We start from the raw sequence: 20131 nt of genomic DNA on the forward strand, positions 1-20131 counted from the left end.
GCTGAGCGGTGCTTAGCGGGTGGACAGCAGTGAGCGAGACCAAGGGAAGGCAGAAGGAGACAGGGATGGGGAGGGACCCTCGCTCCAAGCCTGGGTCAGGGCAGACAGCACCTCTTCAGGCTTGTCCAGAAGTGCAGCATCTCAGGCCCTCCCACCTGGGCTCCTCGGCTCCGGGGGGCTTTTCCTCCCAGGCACCAGTACCCCCTTCCCCTCTGAGCATCCAGAGAGGAAGTGCCCCTTCCCGCCAGTGCTTCGCCACCAAGGGCTGTTGGGTTCCCATAGGAGATGTGTGACAGTGTCTGTAGACACTCTGGGTTGTCGCGCCTTGGCAGTGTCATCTCACGAGTGGAGGCCAAGGAGGCAGCCAAACACCTAAACACCCTAAACCCACCTGCAGGGCAGCCCCTACTGTCAGCAGTGCTGAGGGTGGGAAACCCGCCGGAAGCAGTCCTGATGGCTGCGGAGGTACCAGAGCCTCAGCTCCTTGACCACTGGCTGGCGTGAGGGGTGCACCACCACTGCCAGAAGTCCCTGCCGGAGGAGGGAGCCAAAGTCACCTTCCGTGGGACTCTGTGCGGTACCAGCCTGGCTGCCTGGCTGCAGGCACACTTCCCCACACTCCTGCCTTTTCTGGAAACATTTTCTCAGCATTCACTTTCACACACAGTTCCCCTCTCAGGGTTTGGCTTCAGGGAAACCAGACCTGAGATCAGTGACCAGCAGCCTTCACTCGATGGCATAGTCACTCAGTGAGCTGTGGCTGCCTCACTTAGTGGAGCTGTACTGAGGATTCAGGCCAAGTGCAGATTAGGCAGGGAGGAGCGCTGTGATCCATTAGCCATGCCTGCCTTGGGTCCCTGAGGGGACACGGTGGCATGCGTGCTGGACTGCAGGCCAGATGTCAGCTTTCCTTCCTCCGTTCTTAGAGTGACAAAATGCAAAGCCATGGACATTGTGGAGGAAAAAGAAGAAAATGGTGCTGACGGAGGCTAGCAACGGGAAGACAAAGGAAGGACCAGTGTTTGGAAGAACCTTGAGCATTTGCCCAGATGCTGACTTGAACCTGAACTTGAAATAGCCAAGGGCCTCCTTAACTGTAGTTGACTCCTTTAAAACATGATCTTTCTGGTGAGCCTGTATTTCCCATCCTTTCTGAGTTCACATCTGAGCGGGCACTTCTCTCCCCAGCTACAGATGACCGCTCGTGCCCAAACTGAAAAATATTAATTCTCTCTGTCTCCTGCCAAAAAGGCTAAAGCAATTACAGGCCCTGATATGAAACACAGATGTTAATGCATTTGGAAAAACAGACTCCTATAGACGAGCTGAGGTCCAAGTATGAAGTGCTTTTGGAATTAAAGTGCCGGGATCGAGTCATCCAGCCAGCCCCCGACACTAAAGCCCATTCTTCCCCAAATTCATTCCAGCATAGGGACCCGGGGCCTCGGCACACATGCTGACATGTCCCCTATTTGCAGATGAGAACCAATCCACTCTTGGGTATCCGCTGGCACACAAGCTCGAAATAATATAATTATAATCATGACAGGGAAACTTCCCAAGATCGAAAAGTATTATAATTACGGGCAATTTTCACTTTTTGGAAATTGGGCTCAGATGCTGAAGAAAGGTTGTAAACGAGGCGCTCTTGGGTTTCAGCTCTGGAAGAGAGAACACACTGGAAGATTCGCTAGGATGAATGGGCCCAAGACTGGAGGTGCTTGGGTGTGAGAGGAAGGCCAGCAGGTACCTGTTTCCCACGTCCTCGAGCTGGCCGCCGCGCGTGGTGCTGAAACTCCCCCGTGCGAGACACAGCCATGTCTGCCAGTTCAAAAGGCCCATGGCTGGAAAGTCAGATTGTTCTTCAGCCATTCGTGCACATGTGTTTTGCTGAACACCTGCTATATGCCAGGTTCCAGGTACAAAGGATACGACAGTGAGCAGGACAGACCAAACGCCTGCCCTCCTGGAGCGCCCACCCCTGCCCCTGCCGCTGGGCCACCACCATGGTCACCGCAGCTCCCACTGAGCTTTGCCGAGGCCCGATGAGGCTCACAAGGGTCCAAGACCCGAGCAAGTTCATGCAGCTCCCAAGCGGTGGAGTAGAAGGTGAATCCAGTCGCCTCCGAAGCCCCTGGTCTTTACCAACTGTCTACACAGCATCACTGGGGCAAGTGGGGCAGGACTTCCACCTTCTCTGCCTCAGTTTCCTGGTGCAGAAGATATCCTCGCCTCCCATTACTGGATTCCTAGGGTTGCCGCGAAGGGAAGGGGAAACGTGTACCCTCCAGAGAGGGAGGAAAACCAGATGTGACTGGGGAGGGAGGCAAACTTCCTTTCCTTAGTCCCTGCCCTGCTATCGTGCCTCAGTTTCCTTGTCTGTAAAGTGAGGTGGACGATGGTACCTCCCTCGGGGGGCTGTGAGGGGAAGGACAGAGCGCTGCATGGTCTGTGCTCAGAACAATCAGCATTGTCATGGTCACTGTCAGCGAAGGCAGCCAGGTATTCTCTCAGTTCAGAGAGATGTTATCCAAACAGGAGCATGATCACATCGTGAATTCAAAAGGCACTGGCCAAACGGGTGAGAGGAAAAGGAGCAGCCCTCTCCTACAGGGCAGGTCTGCAAGGGGGTCGCCTCACGGGACCTTGATCTTCATGGCCATTACGCATTACGTCCACGTGGAGTGGCGGGAAGAGGGCAGCTTAGCATCATCTGTCACCTCCTCTCCCAGAAAGGCATCTAGGCTGCCATCCACTCACACCGGTCCTCACTAGCACTGTCCACACCCCACGTGCTGCCAGCAGAACAGGAGTCTCCACCCTCCTTGAACGGATGAAGTGACTCTGCAAGGGCCCTCAGATCCTCAAAGGAGCGGGACAGAATAGAGAGCAAGTCCACTCTGGGGACTTTAAAAAAAACACTAGTGCCAAGGCGATACCAGGACCAGTTACATCAGAATTCTGGGGTTGGGGCCTTGGCACCCTTAATTTTACTTAGTAGCTGGTTTTGAACTCCACCTCCACTGTGTGACCTGGGGAGGATCACTTGGCCTCTCTGTGTCCCAGTGACCTCATGCACCAGACGGGAGAACACAGACTTCTCAAGCTTATCTTGAGAACTAAGAGAGTACGTGCAACTCACAAGCACTCGACGAATAGGATTTGCCACCACTGGTTCCCTGACCACCACCCATGTCTTCCCTGTAAAGTCAGTTTGGGGATGAATTACAGAAAGAAATAGAAGGCATAGAGATTTTAAAAACCACCAAGGCCCACAGTGGCCTTCACCCACGGGACAGGAAGCCAGCGGACATTCGGTGCCGGGCTGCTGAGCAGGGCGGGCTGACTGCTTCGGCCGCTCGAGCCCAGCTGGACACAGCAGCCGGCCACCAGCTCAGCAGGGGCCGCTGGAGGCAGGCTTTTTCAGAGTGATCCCTTTGGACATGCAAGTGGACCTCAAGAGCTCCTGTGTCCTGCTGAAGCCACTCCGTGCTGGGATTTGAAGGGGGTCCTGGAGGGAGGCAGCCAGGAGAAGTGACCTCGACCAAGCCGCTCTCCTCTGACCTTCCAAAATGTTCGGGCTGTGCCGGAAAGTCAGTGCTCCCTCCTTGCCCTCTAGGGAGCTGAACCAGCAACTCCTGAGAAAGCCACTCAAAACCAGAGCTCACACCCTGGGGCTGAGGTGTAGTGGTGAGAGGTTAAAGCCAGGAGATGTGGAACCAGGCACGTAGGCAGCAAGAAGGCTCTGGAAGCTTCCAGAAGCCTCCAGAACCAGAGCCCAACAGGACCTCCACTCTCAGCCAGCCCCTTCTCTGTGCCGCTGAGACGGCCAGTCAGGGCCTGGACCACACTTTGGGTTCAGTCCTGTGGGAGAAACCAGTCTTCTTTGAGAGGCCAAGCCAAAAGGACCCTGGGGGCCTGGACCAGAAGACACCTCTCCCCTTGCCTCTCGGGCACATAAGACAGCCCGCAGGTAAGAGAGGAGAGGTCCCGGCCACCAGTTCTCAGCCCTGGCTCCGCAGGGAACCACCTGGGAGTTTTAAAAAGTACCAATGGCCAGCCCCAGCCCCGACTCTGATGTCCCCACAGTCGGAAAAGAGCCCAGGTGATTCTAATCACAGCCAAGGGCGAGGACCTCAGCTGGGGACTCACACTCGCCCTGTTTGAGCCTGGTTCCTGCAGTGGAGGAAATCTGTACAAGCAAGAAGTAACAGAGTGTTGCTATGGCCAAGAACATGAGCCCTGGAATCTAAGAGACCAGAGTTCGAGTCCCAACTCGGCCACATTTGAGCTGTGTGATCTCAGGTAGGTTACTTCCCCTCTCTGAGCCAGTTTCCACACCTATAAAATGGGGATATCAAATCTTTACAGGATCAATTCCAAGGCACAAAATGAAAGTGAAGCATGCACCAAATGATGAGAAGCCTCGAGCAGGGGGTGGGGATGGCAAAGACTTAGGAAGGGTCCAATGACCTGCCACCCTGGGGCCACCCCTCGGGCACAGGGACCACAGACGCTCTCCCAGTAAGACATCCTCGACACCGGGCACCTTCCCACTCGCTTCTGTGCATGGCATCCTCTGGGAGTTTGTCAGCAACACAGAAGCTCCGGCTGCATCCCAGCAAGCCGCCTGACCCAGAGCCTGCGTTTTCACCTGATGGCGGGGGAGTTGTGTCACTAGGCTGAGCTGTTCAAGGGCAAGGATGCCCCTGGGCTCAGGCCAGGGAAGCTCTGGATGAAGCTTCCTTCTGGAGAGGAGGGAAGAGGTGCGGCAGGTGTGTATTCCTGGAGGGTCGGGGGCACTGGCTCAGGAGACCGATGCACCTCCTCCACGCGGGGAGCTGGGGGCCCTGCGCAGGGCTGGGGGTGCGGTGCTGGTGGGGCTGTGGGTTTCAGAGCCCCGACCTGGGCAGCACAGGCTCAGCGCTTGCCTTCACCCTCAATGCCGCGAGCTGCCTCGGGCTGGAGGGAACTGGCGAGCAGCCCCGCTGCCCCCTCCTCTGGCCCATCCCGGGGACATTCCCTCTTTCTCAGAGTGACTCAGGTTGCAGCTGATCCAATCTTGGCCCCAGAGACCACTCTGAGGTCAACCTCCTGGCAGCCAAAGTCCCTGAGACAGACCAAGGGACATTTTTCACCCAGCAGCCACCTTCATCCCGACCTCGGCAGCGACTGCCCACAAGCGGGTCCCGCTGGCCTGGCTGGCGGGCGGCCCCCAGGGTGTCTCACTGACCAGCTGTGTCCCCTCCAGGTGCGGCAGCACTTGTGGGGAGGGAAGCTCAGATCTTCGAGAAGGAAGGGGAAGGGTGGGGCTGGAAGATGCCCAATCTCGGTTTCTCAAATAAAACCTTTTAGCTTGCAGGACCCCCACCCAACACCCTCATCTTGAGCTGGAACTGGAGTTTGAGCCACTGGGGCAGAAGTGGGTACAGTTTCTGGAAGCCAAGCCTCAGCGGGTCGGCCCCAGGCCCTGGATTCAGAGAAGGAGGGTAAGACTCCAATCCCCGAGCCCCTCACCCCCAATTCCCAGCAAGGCCACTGGAGCCAAGGTCACCATCCCCAGACCTGCCTCTTGGCACCCACCCACCCCACGGCCGCCCAGGGCGGCCCCGGCACGCCTCTGCAGCTGTTTGGGGCCCGCTGCAAGCGCAGCCCGAGGGCCGTGGACGGCCTCCAGCTCTGCTCATTATCGGAATTTAATCTGGATTCCGAGAGATCAAGAGGACTCCGCGGAAAGTGGCCGCCACAGGGGGAGAGGCGCTGAGGCCGCCCTGAAGCCGGCTAATCCGCAGCACCCCCAGGGCTTTCCTGGAGCTCAGGCCGGGGCTCGCCGGAGAGCCGGGTGTCCCAGCTCTGCGCTAAGCGTGGCTGGGCGGTCGGCCTCAGGGAGGCCACGGCTCCCTTCGCAGGGGGAGCAGGCGGCCACCCAGCAGGGCGGTGGGGGCAGGCTCAGGACTCCTCAGTGATCAGATCAGACAAGGGCCTTCAGCTCGAAGAACACGTGTGGCCCAGGCTGGGGAAATACAAACGAGCACTCCAGCTCGGAGCAAGCTCCTCCATCCCCGTCAGAGACGGCATAATTAAGGACTTTAGCAAAGGGGGCAAAGACAGTACCACAGCCTGAACCTGGAGCTCTCCATTCTCCTAAGGAGGCCTCTGCATTCCTGGCGACGAGGATGACGATGGTGAGGTGGTGGTGATGGTGACAGTGATGGCGATGACACTAATGTCTGGTAAACCTTTACTGAGCGCTTGCTATGCTTTAAGTAACCGTGTTAACTCCCTTTATCCTCACCACAACCCTGGGAGGTTGATCAGCTATTATCCCCACTGCACAGGGGAGGAAACTGAGGCTCTGAGGGGTTACTACTTCCCAAGGCCACACTGGTACGTAGCATTGGGATTCGAATCCACACTCCACTAATAGCTAAGTTGTCCTGGGGAATTATACAATAGGATCATTCGCTTCTGGATCCAAAAACAAAACAACCCACCCAGAAAAAAAAATCAATAATTTTTTGGAAAAAGAATGTTAACTTTTGCAGAATGAGGGCCCTGCTTCCCGGTTTCAAGTACAGAAAGGAAGTTTAGAGATCTGAAGCAAGCAGCCCCTCCGTCCCCTCCCACTGCCTCTCGTTCCACTCCCGGCTCTACCTTCTGCTTTGCACCTGCCACATCATCCTAGGTCGCCTCCTCTGCTTGACTGTCACTTCCCCAAGGGCAGGGACTGGGGTCGTATCACTTCCACCACTGCACAGCCCACAGCAGGTGCTCAAACATTTGAGGGACTCAGTCTCCCAGCAAAGCCCAAAGCCCCCCGAGGCAGGAACCCAACGCCGGGCTGAGCATCCTCAGCGATGGTCTGTGGCCACGCTGCTCATCGGGGCAGCCTGCCACGCTAGCCACAGAGCTGCTGACAGCTGCCCCACCAGTCCCTCTTCCAACCACAGTGACTCAGGCCTTCCCCCCTCCCAGGCCACTAGATCCACCGCATGGATCTAAAGCAGGGTCAAGGAGGTGGCCCCTTCAAGCTGTGACGGAACCAGGTGCCCACGAAGTCAGCAGGTTGACACAGGCAGAGATGAGGAGCTGCCGGCAGCCGCTGGGGGGCCAAAGACTCGTGTTTCATCCAAGAGAGGGCCAAGGGGCTCACCCTACCCTGCACCAGTGGCTCCCTTCTGTCCTTCCTATGACCTGTGCTCATCCGCACCTCAGGATGATGGCCCTTGTAGTTCCCCTGAGACGCTCTCCCCCATTCCATTTTGGATCCTTCTAGACGTTCAAATGTCCCCAGCTCAACAGGCCGTCAATGACCACCAACCACCTTATCAGGCCAGTGGCTTTACTGAGTTGCTAACTTGCTGATTGCCTGACTTCTTTACCTTGTTATGGGTTGATTGCATCTCCTAAAAAGATGTGCTTGAGCCCTACCTCTGAATTAGGAATTAAGGTCTTTCAGGATGTAATGAGTTAAGCAGTGAAGTCACGCCTGAGCGAGGCGGCCCCTGATCCAAGATGACCGGTCTCCTGATCAGGAGAGGGGAGAGGCGCACTGCGGAGACGGAGACGCCATGAGAAGGCAGAGCCGTGTGACAACGGAGGCAGGCATGGGAGCCACGCGGCTGTGAGCCAGGAATGCAGGCAGTCCACGGCCACCAGCAGAAGCTGGAAGGACCCTCCCCTGTGGACTTCAGAGGCAGGGCAGCCCACTGACCCCTTAACTTCAGACTTCTGGCCTCCAGGACCATGAGAAGCTATGTTTCTGTTGTTTCAAGCCATCCAGCGTGTCACCGGTGCCCTGAGAGGGCAGCCCCTAGGACACCCCTCAGCGAAGTTTAGACCAGGTCGCTGCCCCGTGACCGGGCTGGTTTATCCCATAGTTCTGAGGCCAGCGCCTGGCACAGAGGTGCTCAGAATCGCTGGGCTCACACGGCTCTCTCCAAGTTCAGTGGCCTCCTTACTCTCCCACCACCCGAAGAGGTGCCCAGCACACTCATCGCTGAGTCTCTGCTGCTCTCCCCTGCCCCTGGAGCAGGGTGGTGCACACAGCAGGTGTGGGACCATGGGTGGGGTGCCCCTCGCATCAAAAGCAGCACCCAAGGATGCTCCAAGCCTAAAAGCAAGCTTCCATTTACAGGAAGGAGGGCCCGCATCGGCAGCACCCGAGCTGACCCCAAAGACCACCGGCCAGGGAGGGGGACTCATTCCTGGATGGAGAGCTTCGACGAAGAGCGACACCATGACATCAACAAGCCCTTCCCGTCCTGCTCAGCCAAACCCACTTGGGGCAGTGACATTCCTGAGGTTAAACCTCCCGATGGCGGTCTGAGGCAGGTGTGGGGAGCTTGCTAGGAGGCCCGGGGTGTGAGCTGGGCTCGGCGTGTGCACAAGCAGGCCGACCGAGTGCTACTGAGGAAGTGCCTCTGGGCACCTGCCTCGCCTCCAGTGAGTCAGCCTGCACGAGAAAAGCCAAACACATGCTCTTGTTCAAGAGTCCCGGGGGATCTGTCAGAGGACAGAGCAAACATATGTCAGCCCTGAGAATGAACTCAATGCTTCTTGCTGTAACTGAGCCTGGACCAGGGCCCAGCCCGCCAGGGTTAAGTGGGGCACCTAGAGACTAGCAAGATTTGGAGGAGACCGCCAAGGATGCCTGCCGGCAGACTGCTGCCTCCGCCGAGCCACACCCACTCTCCTTCCCTGGTGCCAGCCCTCCGGGGGGATCTGCCATCCCCTCTAGCAGGGGAGCAGTACAGGGCAGTGCGTTCAAGTGGGGGCTCTAACATGCAAATTTAACCCACACAGAGATGCCATCTGTCACCCACCAGACAGACAGACAAGGATCAAGACAGTCTGACAAGAGCCCGTGCTGGGGAACACTTGGGGAGCCAGGCCTCCTCTGTGCGGCTGGTGGGAGTACAAACTGACATCACCTCCAAAAGCAGCTGAGCAAAATCTACCAGAGTTACTGATGTGTGCGCCCTTTGACCCCAAAGTTCTATTTCTAGAACTATATCCAACGGATAGGTGTGCACAAGTGTTACCTGCCCCCACCTGCATGGTCTATAATTTGGAAAAATTGAGGGCCCACTGTGTGCACGCAGGAAACTGGTTAAACACTTAATAGCACAACCCACATGACGGGAGACGTGTGGTGATAAAGAGGACAAGGATGCCCCCTGTGAAGTGACATGGAAAGATGGTCAAGGTTTTGTGACACAAGTGGATGCGGGAGAGACTATGTGATGAGATACCATTTGTGAAAATAGTTAAACACACAGGTATTTTTGCTGATTTGAAAAAAAGGCAAGAAACTGGGGGCAGAGGCAGCTAACGAAGGCAAAACACGGGAAACACTCAAGAAAAGTTTGGTTTTCTTAGTATTTAAGATGACCCCAAAGAGACAGTGCTTGCCAAACGAGGTGGTGACAGTCCCCATGTCCCTGGATCTGCTAATAGGTCCCCTTTCCAGCTGAAGGTGCTTGGACTGCCCATCAGAAGGGGGCACCCACACTACCTTTCTTCCGTTAATTTCGAGGAATGGCATGGGGGGAGGGTAAACATATGACAGCCCAAGATGTTCAAAAACCCAGCCTCTGGGTAGTACCACCTTGGTCGCATCCACCTCGGGGCTGCAGAATGTCCTTGTTAGATGACATGCAGATGTTCCCGCTCATTCTTAGCCTTCTTACCTCTCAGAGGACTTTAAACTAAACTTTAAAAGTCTTATTACACAAGCTTTTGGTTCCTGACCTCAAGATTCTTGGAAGGCTAAGAATTCTGTGCTGTTTATTTTTGGTTTGGGGATTCTTATCCTAACGTCTTATTACTAGCAGCCACTCTCATTCGTTGCCAGACATCATGTGCTGGGTTTCAGGGATGAATGAGAGGGGTAGACGGTCAAAAAGACTCCTTCCTCTTCCTCACCCTCCTAAACACATGCCGACCCAGACTACCCCAAGTGCACGGGGGCCACACCCCCAGGCCCCCCTGGCCGTCTCCTGTTCCCAACTCCACCTGCTGATGATGACAGCTTTACAACATCACACCCCATCCTGAGAAAAGGTACTGAGTCCAGGGCCTGGCACACGGTTGGTGCTCCCTGGAGGAAGCAGCCGTGACTCCCCCTGCCCCAATCTGGCCCCGCCCTCCAGCCTCCATCTCCTGGTGGCTCAGGAGGCTCAGGACCCCTCCCCAGCACCAGCACAGCACCCACCTGCCCAGGTGCTCCTGCAGAACCTGGTAAACGCTGATCCGGAACGTCTCATTGTGGAAGTGTTCCCGGATGTAGTCCTTGTAGATCCGAAATTCGGCGGCCGTCACGGCTTCCCCTTCTGGGATCTTGGAAAGGTCAAACCGGAACTCCCGGTGGTGGTAGCGCGGATGGAAGAACTCTTTGTCGTGCTCCACTGGGGAGGGAAGAAAGCATGGATCAGCGCCGAGGGCTCGTCAGTAACTGGGTGTCCCTCTCCCAGCTCAGAGTCCAGGCGTCTTGGCTAAGATAGAGACGTGCCCGTTGCCAGCGACCTGCTGCAGACCGAAGGGTCACAGCCCCAGAGCAATGAGTCTGCATCAGCCTGTGGGGAGGGTGGGGCGCTGACCAAGTCATCCCAGAGGCCCTGGACAAGCCTGGGTTCCAGGGGCTCAGGCCTGGGCTCAAATCCAGGCTCAGCCACCACCTAGCTGAGTGGGCCTGGACAAGGAACCAGGTAAGCTATCTGGACCTCAATCTCCTCATCTGAAAAATGGGAATAAGTCCTCCTGCATGGGTTGCTGTGAGAGTTAAGAGATCTAATTCCCACAAATAGTTCAACCGCTGGTAGGGCTGGACAGCTGTGAGCTGAACTGGTAAACGGAACCCTCACTGTGCACATCCTGGGGCACCTCGGGCCAGCGGTGCTCAGCCCCGGCTGCATGTGAAAATCACCATGGGAGCTCTGAAGGAAATACTGATGTCCTGGCTCCATGGTGGGCTGGTAAATGTTTGATAACGGGCTCTCTGGGACCCGATGTGCAGTGTCTGCCAATTTCCATCTTGGCAGATTTCAAGCTACCAAAGTGAGGTCACTGAGGACGGAGGTGGGCAGGCTGGCACACAGTGGGGTCCAGCACCCCACTGCTCCCACCCCTCACAGAACCAATGGATCAGTATCTTTGGGGAGGGGGCCCAGAAACTTGTACTTTTTAAAGCACCCCAGATGTTTCTAATAGCAGCCAGGGTTTACAAGCACAGCTTTAGACTATAAGCAGAGAAAGAGGTGAACAGCAGTGTCTTGTGGGGGAAGGGAGTTGGAAAATGACTTCAGGACAAAGTAAGGCAAAGGGACGCAGTCCTTCTCTCTTACAATGGCAGTGATACTAGGCTAAGATATTACACCCATTTCACAAATGATAGACATCAAGGTGGATGTAAGTCCAAAGACAGTGTCTCTGGGAGTGAGCCATGGTTCCCAAGGATCATGCACCCTTTGGACCAAAACAGAGCAGCGATGAGGGCGAGCGTCATCAAAGGCTGCACAGATGCAGAACGGCCACGCTCAGGTGGGCTGGCAGCATCTGCAGATAACTTTCATCCCCAGGGAGACACAGCCCCATCTCCACCTCCTGCCTCACGGCTGGGGGGGCCAGGGAGACAGGGAGAGAGAGTGGAACCAGCTTGGCCAGAAGAGAGGAGAAACATGGCCAGCGCACTCCAGCTTTCTGAGCCCTGGAAGCTCTCAGGCTGGGTTAGGGCTGCCATGGGTACACTCAGGACGGGCATGCCTTTGGGGAAAGGGGTTCACAGCACTGGCAGCCCAAAGGCCCTTTTAAACCCAAAATCTGTTTCAAGCTTTAATAATAGTTCCAAAAGATATTGGCAGTGAGGGCAGGGGCCTTAAAGGATTATCCACTGGGCAGAAGAGGCAGGTGAAGTCCGCAAGGCCAGGGACCCTCCAGAAACCGTTCCACGGTCTCCCTGGATTGCACTGTCCTCCTCACACACACACCCTTTGTGCCCACGTGGGACACTTCTCTTCTGACTCGATTTATGAGAAAGGCTGAACTGGATGGCAAAGATCGGTGTTGGGGACGTCACTGGTCCTCCACTTTGATTTATGGAAAAGATGAAGATGGAGGGGTCTATCATGGTGGCCTCTACCAAGTGATGCCCACTGTGGGTCAAGTGAGCTTCGGGAGGGACCCCAGGGTGAGGGGTCTCTGTCACTCTGGAAATGCCCCGGGCCAGTCCTTGGTCACCCTTCTGGCTCATTAAACCCTCGCATCACCCTTGGAGGTAAGGACAATGCTACGCTGGGAAGGGGTGCACCTGAGACCCAAGGGGTGTGGGGCAGCCTGCCCAGGCTCAGAGAGCTGGGACCCAGACCCAGATCCCCGCCAACACAAGGCTCAGCAAGGAGAGCTCCTCTGCTTGTCTGCAGAACCTGTCACTGATGGCAACGTACGTGCAGTATGCCCCCAACCATATGCCTGCAGCTCAGTGAATAGTCACAGTGAACCCACCCACTGAACCTTCTCCCAGATCAAGAAGGAACATCACTTGCGCCCTCTGCGTCTCCCCCAGCGTCTCCAACCAGAGCTTAGTTTTGCTTGGTTTTGAACATGATGAGCAGGGAATCCAGTGTCTGCTCTTCCGTGCCAGGCTTCTTCCACGCAGCAGCATCTGTGTGCTTCACCTGTGTGGCGGGGGACGTCCATCCATCCTCACTGCTGTACAATATTCCGTGTTTGATCACACAGCTCCCGGATCCATTCCACAGGGCACGGGCATTTGGGTAGTTTCCCATTGGGGGCTCTGAACACCCCGGCACCCAGAAGTGAGTTGTGTGTGTTCAGTGTTGCACTAGGAGTGTGCCAGGAGGAGCAGTGGAAGAAGACAAGTCTGTCCTGTGAAGCACTCAGGCACAGTCTGGGGACCACCCGTGGCCTCCTCTAGTGCTTTTATGCCCGGGACCCAGGGGTCAGGGCTGGGGTGAGGCAACAACTCCTCGAGAGAGAGTCCCTGCACCCTCAGCGAGCAGGCGGCGTGGGCACCTCAGCACCCCATGGGTGAGCTTGCAATGAACTCACTGAGCTGCCCCCTGGCCCCACCATCCCACCCGATCCAGGGTCACCAAAGACCACCCATAACCAAATGGAAAGGGCATCCTACAGTCACCATCTTGCTGGACCTCCAGGTAGCAGCAGTCAACACCTGGCTCTTCCAGCCTTCATGGACCTCGCCTTCCTGTGGCTCCTTCCCCATGAACTCTTACTTGTCTCTCCTCACCCATGGCCCCCATCATTCCGGCCACTCCCTGAAACACTCCTCTACGTGGAGCTCTGTGGGACATCAGAGCGCGGGGCATAGGCCAAGGCGCCCTTCCCCATGCTGACAGGGGGCACAGATGAAGCCTCCCTTTCCAAAATCTTCCATTGTCCCCCACAGAGCCAAAGCCCAGAAGGCCAGAAAGAACCCCTGGGGTGCGATGCTTCGACATTCGGGAAAGAAGGTTGCTTTGTGCCGTCAAGCAGGATGCCTGAGACTGAGCAATATGCCAACAAACCTCCGTCCCCCTGCTCCCAGTGCTGGGCCAGACCACACCTCACAACGGCTCCTACGGGCAAGCACGGCCATCAACCCGAGCAGAGAATGGGAATGTGGGCCCCCATGTGCAAGGGAAGATGGCTGAAGAACCCAGAAGTGCAAGTGCGTGTTTTACAGAGTGCATGCTCCCGACGGGTCCCGCAGAGAGCACCTCTCGCCACCACGTGATGCACCAGGGGAGGCAGGACTGAGCCCATTTTACCCACGAAGAAACTGAGCCTCAGGGAGGCCAGGTCACTTGCCCAGGTCAGAAGTTAGATGAGTGGCTGAGCTTCGACACCCACAGTCTTGACCCCTCCACTCCCTGGAGCCAGGTGGCCTGAGTTCAGATCTCAGCTGTGCCCCTTGTGGTCTTGGCCATGTTACTTAGCCTGTGTGTATCCCCTTCCTCCAGGAACGATCACATTGGCCGTTCCTCATGGAGTTGCTGGGAAGGTCACGGAGGCCACACCTACAACAGTGCCCGACAAATGGAAAGTAATTTCTGTCTGTCATCATTACAGGGCCTCCCAAACAATGAGCTACTAGAGTGACAGTGCAGAAGAAGTAAGAGTGCACGTGGATATTTACATAGTTCCGCTATGATAACTTTATTTGGAAAAACTACAGTAGATCAAACGGAAAAGAAATGTTTGAACAAGCATGATGTTAACACAGGTACACCGATACATAATCACATGTATAGTTTGTCGCAGCAGGTGTATATGTAACTTTTTTTTAACGTGTAAGATAAAACGTATCTTAACTGCTAAGCCAGTTAAGATGCCAGGGCTATAAGGTTTCCTTAAAAAAAAAAGATAAATGGATAAAGTGCGTCAGTAAATTTCTTGCAAACGTTTGCAGGCTCTTTGGGATGGCTTTCTGAGTGAAGTTCTTTCATTAATTATTTCAGAGCAATGAGAGGCATGAACTACGTACACCATTATTCTATTCTTCCTGAAACCCACATAATCTTGTAATTTATCAAAGAAGTCATAAAACAAACAAACAAAAAGAGCAGTGACTAATTCAAAGTTCAAACCAAGTCCCAAATCTCACCTTCCCAAGGTTTCCATATAAAATGGAAACCCCTCCAGAGCGTGGAATTCACACCATTTCAGTCTCAGGGGTCAAGATGGTTTAATAGCCACCACTAAAGCAGAAAATCATGTTGTTACACTTTGTTGTGAAATTACAGTAGATTACCCAAGACCCGAGTTTTAAACGTCTAGAGTGGATATCTCCCTGTGCCCATCAAGAAGAGCTACCTAGGGAAACCCAGAGCCTAGGAACCCAGCCTTTTCTCCCGCTGCCCCTTTATATTCCAGAACACCACTGACTGAGAGAACGCACAGGCATTAACAAAAGACTTTCATCTTCAAAAGATTAAAAGGGCCCAAATCCCTGAGACCAAAAGATAAGTCCAAAGAAAACAGATTCTGGAAAAACCGTCCTGACAGCCAGCCAGCCCTGTGACTGCCCCCAAAGCCAACTCTAGTGTCGTCCTTTCACAGCAGCCTGAATTAAGAACCCCAAAGCTGGCCCTGGGAGGGGAAATTCCGGGCTGGAGGGTGTCAATAAAGGCAGAGGCAGGTGGAACAGGAAGCACCCACCTGGATATCTGCTCTCCTGACCCTCCGACATGTCAGGCAAGACCTCTGCCCCACAGACAGCTCAAGCCTGATCCCCAGGCGTCACCCAGCAGCGTCCTGCCTCTCTCGGCATCTGGGCTTCCTCCTCCCACTTACAGTCACATGAAATGTACAGGTGTGCCCCTCACTGAGTTAAGTGTCCTCTGCACAAGCTGATTACGATAACCAAAGGCAGCTTGCAAAGGGCAGCAGGAATCTAAAGAGTACCTAAGTGAAGGTATTCAGAACCATGCTTTGTGGAACTGTATTTAAGACCCTAAAAATTAGGGGGCTGTACCCTCCAATACGCACATACTTATGAGCATATATAATACTACACAAAGATAAAGGCGTGCAGTACGTTCTTATACACATGAGAAAAGATACGGAAGAAACAGTACTTCTCCTCCCTAGGAGACCTTTTTGTGCTGGGACACAGCCCTGGTGATGTCACCAGTAGGTGCCATGTTTACCCATGGTGGCTCTTCCAGTCAAGCCAAATGGTCCCAAGGGAGGTGACATCCTGTCCCATGACCCCCTTGTCCAGAGTTGGGGGATGGGAGGGAACAAGCCCCCAGCTGAGCCAAACACAGGATTTCTTTTATTGTTACTGCACCTGATGGGAAAGAGCCCTGTTTTCTCCACCTTGAACTCTGAGGATGTAAAGTGGCACTCTGGGCAGCCACTCACCACCACTGCACAAGCCGGTGGGTGAGAAAGAAGACTCCAGGCAGAGAGGACAGAACTCAGAAGTGATCAGGGAAGACTTCTAGGTTGGACACCCTAGTCTGGCAGTCCCCACGCACCCTGAAGTTTGGAGTTTCAGTTCTAATTTGCGAGTCACATGGAGACCCTCCAAGTGAGTCTGCTTTAAGCTAATTAAAGTCAAGTTTCTACCCTGCGCAACCACGGCCGTGCAGCAAACCGATCGTGAGCCCCATTACACACACAGCCAGACACAGACGGGCAGGAAACACGCCCGGGTGACAGCGGGTGTCTCCAGGTGACCTTCTGCCCTGAAAGTTACTTTCTTCAGACGTGGATAATTTCCAAGTACAAGATGACCCCCTGACTGAGTTCTGTGTGATCAGGGGCAACGACTGTCTAGATTATGAACCTCCAGTGCCCAGCACAGCCTGACGCTTAGTAGGGCTGCAAAAGTCTACTGGATTCGATATATCACTTCTCATGTAATTCCTTTCAAGCCTTTAAGTCAACTGTTTTATGGATAACACATGCTAATAAAGCACATAGATCCTAAGTGCTTACGAAGTTCGATGAACTTTCTCGATGCACCCAGAGCAGGACACAGCCCATTCATTACTAGCACCACAGACATCCTCACAGGGCTCCCTCCCAAACACCAGCCCCCTGCTCATCCCCAGAGGTGACCGCCATCCAAACACCTGCCACTAGACTCACCATGCCTGCCGGGTGTTCCCCCTTCTGCACCTGCTTCCTTCATTCATGCCCCCGACCCCCTTGAAGCAGGACTGGAATGGACAGAAGTCAAAGATTGGTCAAAGGCAAGCATTTGAAGAGAGGGAAACTGTGAAAGGCTGCCCAGTGCCAGCTTGGGATGCTAGTGGGCAGGCACGCCGGTGGTGGATACAGACACAGGAGGAAGACACCACAGGTGAAGTCTGAGGGAACACGTGTAGGTGCACACAGACTAAACTCAAGGTGACCTGGGGGGAGTTCAGGTGGGACATCTGACTGGACAACTGAAAAGAGAATCTCTGGAACACAGGCAGGAATGTCCAGCTGGGAGCTGCTGAATCGGATTATGGGTAGTTTTGTGGGTAGAACGCACCTACAATGAGAAAGATGAGCACAGCCTCGGAGCACCACCGGGGGCCGCGCGGGAGACGGAGAGCACGGCCGCCGGAAGAACCCGGACCAGAGGGAGCAGCGTCAGAGACGGGCGAGAGAACATGACCAGGGGGCAGCCAGATTCAGATAAAGGGACAGGGAGACCATTCACTGGATTGGGTCACCGGCTGCTCAGAGACCCCAGGAAGCTGCCACAGTGGAGACAGCCACGCAGAAAAGACACTTGAGAGCAAGACCGTGGCCGGCTGCAGATGAGAGACATTTGCCTCGTCGAGGGAGGACTGTTGGCCCCTCCAAAGCTGTCTTCACTCCCTCCTCGAGGTGCTCCCCTGGCCAGCTAGGAGGAGTTGGTAAACAGGGAGTAAACAAGTTAATCGCCCAGCAGCTCCTTCCAAAACATTATGGTTTTTCGAAAAAGCTTAGTTAACTTTCCAGGCCATGAAGTCCTCTCACTGTCCCCGAGGATGCCACAAAGTTTGCAGAGGGGCCAAACATTTTATAAGCAACGGGGCACTTTCCGAGTAAAAACTGCAAGTCCAGCATTAGAAGTCTGCTCCTCACTCAGAGTCTAGTTTCCCCGAGCTCAGACTGGACCATGGAGCCCCCGTTCTGGGCTGAGGATGGACCCCCAAACCCACTTAATGAGAATAAGGCTCTGAGAACCAGCAGAACCAACCAAACTCCACAATACAGCCAGAAACTGGAACGGAGCTTCCCAAGACCCCTGACCTCTCAGGGTCCCGTGGCCCAGGGTCCGTCCTCCATCCCGATGGCACTCTGAAACTTTCAACCCAGGCCCCTTTCTGTCCTACGGGGATACCATTCATGCAGAAGATTCTGGCACAAGGGAGAATTCACCGGAGCTGACGTGACCAAGCCTGCTGTCACTAGGCGATTTACAGCCCTGCAGGATGTGAAATGGCTCTTCATTCACTGGAAGATTTACATGGCAAGATTAAGGAACATGAAAAGGCATGCCGTAAATCGGGAGTTTTAGAAAACTGACAGGCACACCAACTGCTCTACTAGGAACACGTTCTCTTAGTAACACGAGCGTTGATACACTAGCCTGCTCTCACAGGGGAAGGGAGGAGACGGTCCTGAACGCAGAGGAAAGGAACATCGCATAAACGTCTAAAATGATTAAAAAAAAAATGCTGCCAAGAAAACATTCCAGCGTCTTCTCGCCCCCACGGTACTCGTTCTACGAGGACTTCCTGACGCCCGGCTCTGGGTGAGGGAGCCCGCTGCTGTCTGGGGACAGGAGAGATGCTGAGAAAAGCAGCTGGATTGCAGCTCTGTCACCACCTACCCCCTGAGCTGGGTAATGGCTACCATTTTTTAATTTTTCTTTTCAATCTTCAATTATTTACAAATAATGTAAAATTGACCATCTTAACCATTTTAAAGTGCACAGCTCAACAGTATTAATCCACTCACGTTGCTGTGTGACCAGTCTCTAAGATGCTTCTAATCTTGCAAAACTGAAACTCTGGCCCCATCACACACAACTCTCTGTTCTGCACCCACCCCAGCCCCTGGCACCCACCATTCTACTTTCTGTCTCTGTGAATTTGACTGTCCTGTGTACCTCATGTAAGTGGAGTATTACAGTATTTATCCTTCAGTGGCTGGCTTATTTCAATGTGTATTATGTCTTCAAGGATCATCTATGTTGCAGCAGGTGTCAGAATGTCTTTTGTTTTCAGGGCTGAATACTATTCCATTGTACGGATACACTACATTTTGCTTATCTGGTCATCTGTCAGTGAACACTTGGCTGCTTCCACCTTTTGGCTACCGTGGATAAAGCTGTGCATATGGGTCTGCAAATATCTCTTTGAAACCCTGCTTCCAATCTGTTTGGATGTATGCTCAGACATGGAATTCCTGGATCAGTCGGTATTTCTATTTTCAATTTTTTGAGGACATATCATACTGTTTTCCACAGAGGCTGCTCCATTTTACAATCTCACCACTAGCACTAAGGGTTCCGATTCCTCCACATTCTCTCACCAGCACTTGTTATTTTCTGATATTTTGTTTTGATGGTAGGTAGGGATGATGTGAGGTAGACGGGCCACCATTAAAAACGCCCTCCCACTGGTCTGGAGGCCACATCACCTGTGTCACACACACACCACATCCTGTTGGCCTCCGGCCAGGCCAATAGGCACACAAAAAGATGCTCAGCATCGCTAATTATCAGAGAAATGCAAATCAGAACCACAGTGAGGTGTCACCTCACACCAGTCAGAATGGCCAGCATTAAGAAGTCTACAAATAATACATGCTGGAGAGGGTGTGGAGAAAAGGGAAACTTACTACACTGTTGGTGGGAATGTAAATTGGTGTAGCCATTACGCAGGACAGTATGGAGATTCCTTAAAAAACTAAAAACAGACTTACCCTATGATCCAGCAATCCCACTCCTGGGCATATATCTGTAGAAAAATATGATTCAAAAAGACACATGCACCCCAATGTTCACAGCAGCACTATTTATAATAGCCAAGATGTGGAAGCAACCTAAATGTCCATCAACAGATGACTGGATAAAGAAGATGTGGTATATTTATACAATGGAATACCACTCAGCCATAAAAAACAATAGAATAACGCCATGTGCAGCAACAAGGATGGATCTGGAGATTGTCATCCTAAATGAAGTAAGCCAGAAAGAAAAATGCCATATGATATTGCTTATATGTGGAATCTAAAAAAAAAAAAGAGACACAAATAAACTTATTTACAAAAGAGAAACAGACTCACAGACATAGAGAACAAACTTATGGTTACCAGAGGGGTGGGAAGATAAATCAGGAGTTCAAAATTTATAGATACTAACTACTTTATATAAAATAGATAAGCGACAAGTTTCTACTGGGAAGTATATTCAATATCTTGTAGTAACCTATAATAAATAAGAATATGAAAATAAATATATGTATGTTCATGTATGACTGAAACATTATGCTATACACCAGAAATTGACACAACATTATAAACTCACTTTACGTCAATAAAAAAGAATGCAAAGAAAAAAACCCTACTCAGAGGTAAGCACGTGAATTGTGTCCATTTTACAGATGAGAACACTGAG

General features: G+C 53.4%; 1 protein-coding gene across 2 annotated transcripts in view; it reads right to left on the reverse strand.

Moving 5' to 3' along the window:
• The window catches only part of BMP7 (bone morphogenetic protein 7), an 87717-nt gene that overhangs the window by 44585 nt on the left and 23001 nt on the right, over positions 1-20131 (reverse strand). For both annotated transcript variants that reach the window (XM_072944460.1, XM_006213987.3), the window contains one exon: positions 10217-10409. In XM_072944460.1, coding sequence (XP_072800561.1) covers positions 10217-10409 — 193 coding nt within the window. The remainder of the gene's footprint in view (positions 1-10216; positions 10410-20131) is intronic.

This window comes from Vicugna pacos, chromosome 19 (genome assembly GCF_048564905.1).
Source record: "Vicugna pacos chromosome 19, VicPac4, whole genome shotgun sequence".
NCBI lineage: Eukaryota > Metazoa > Chordata > Mammalia > Artiodactyla > Camelidae > Vicugna > Vicugna pacos.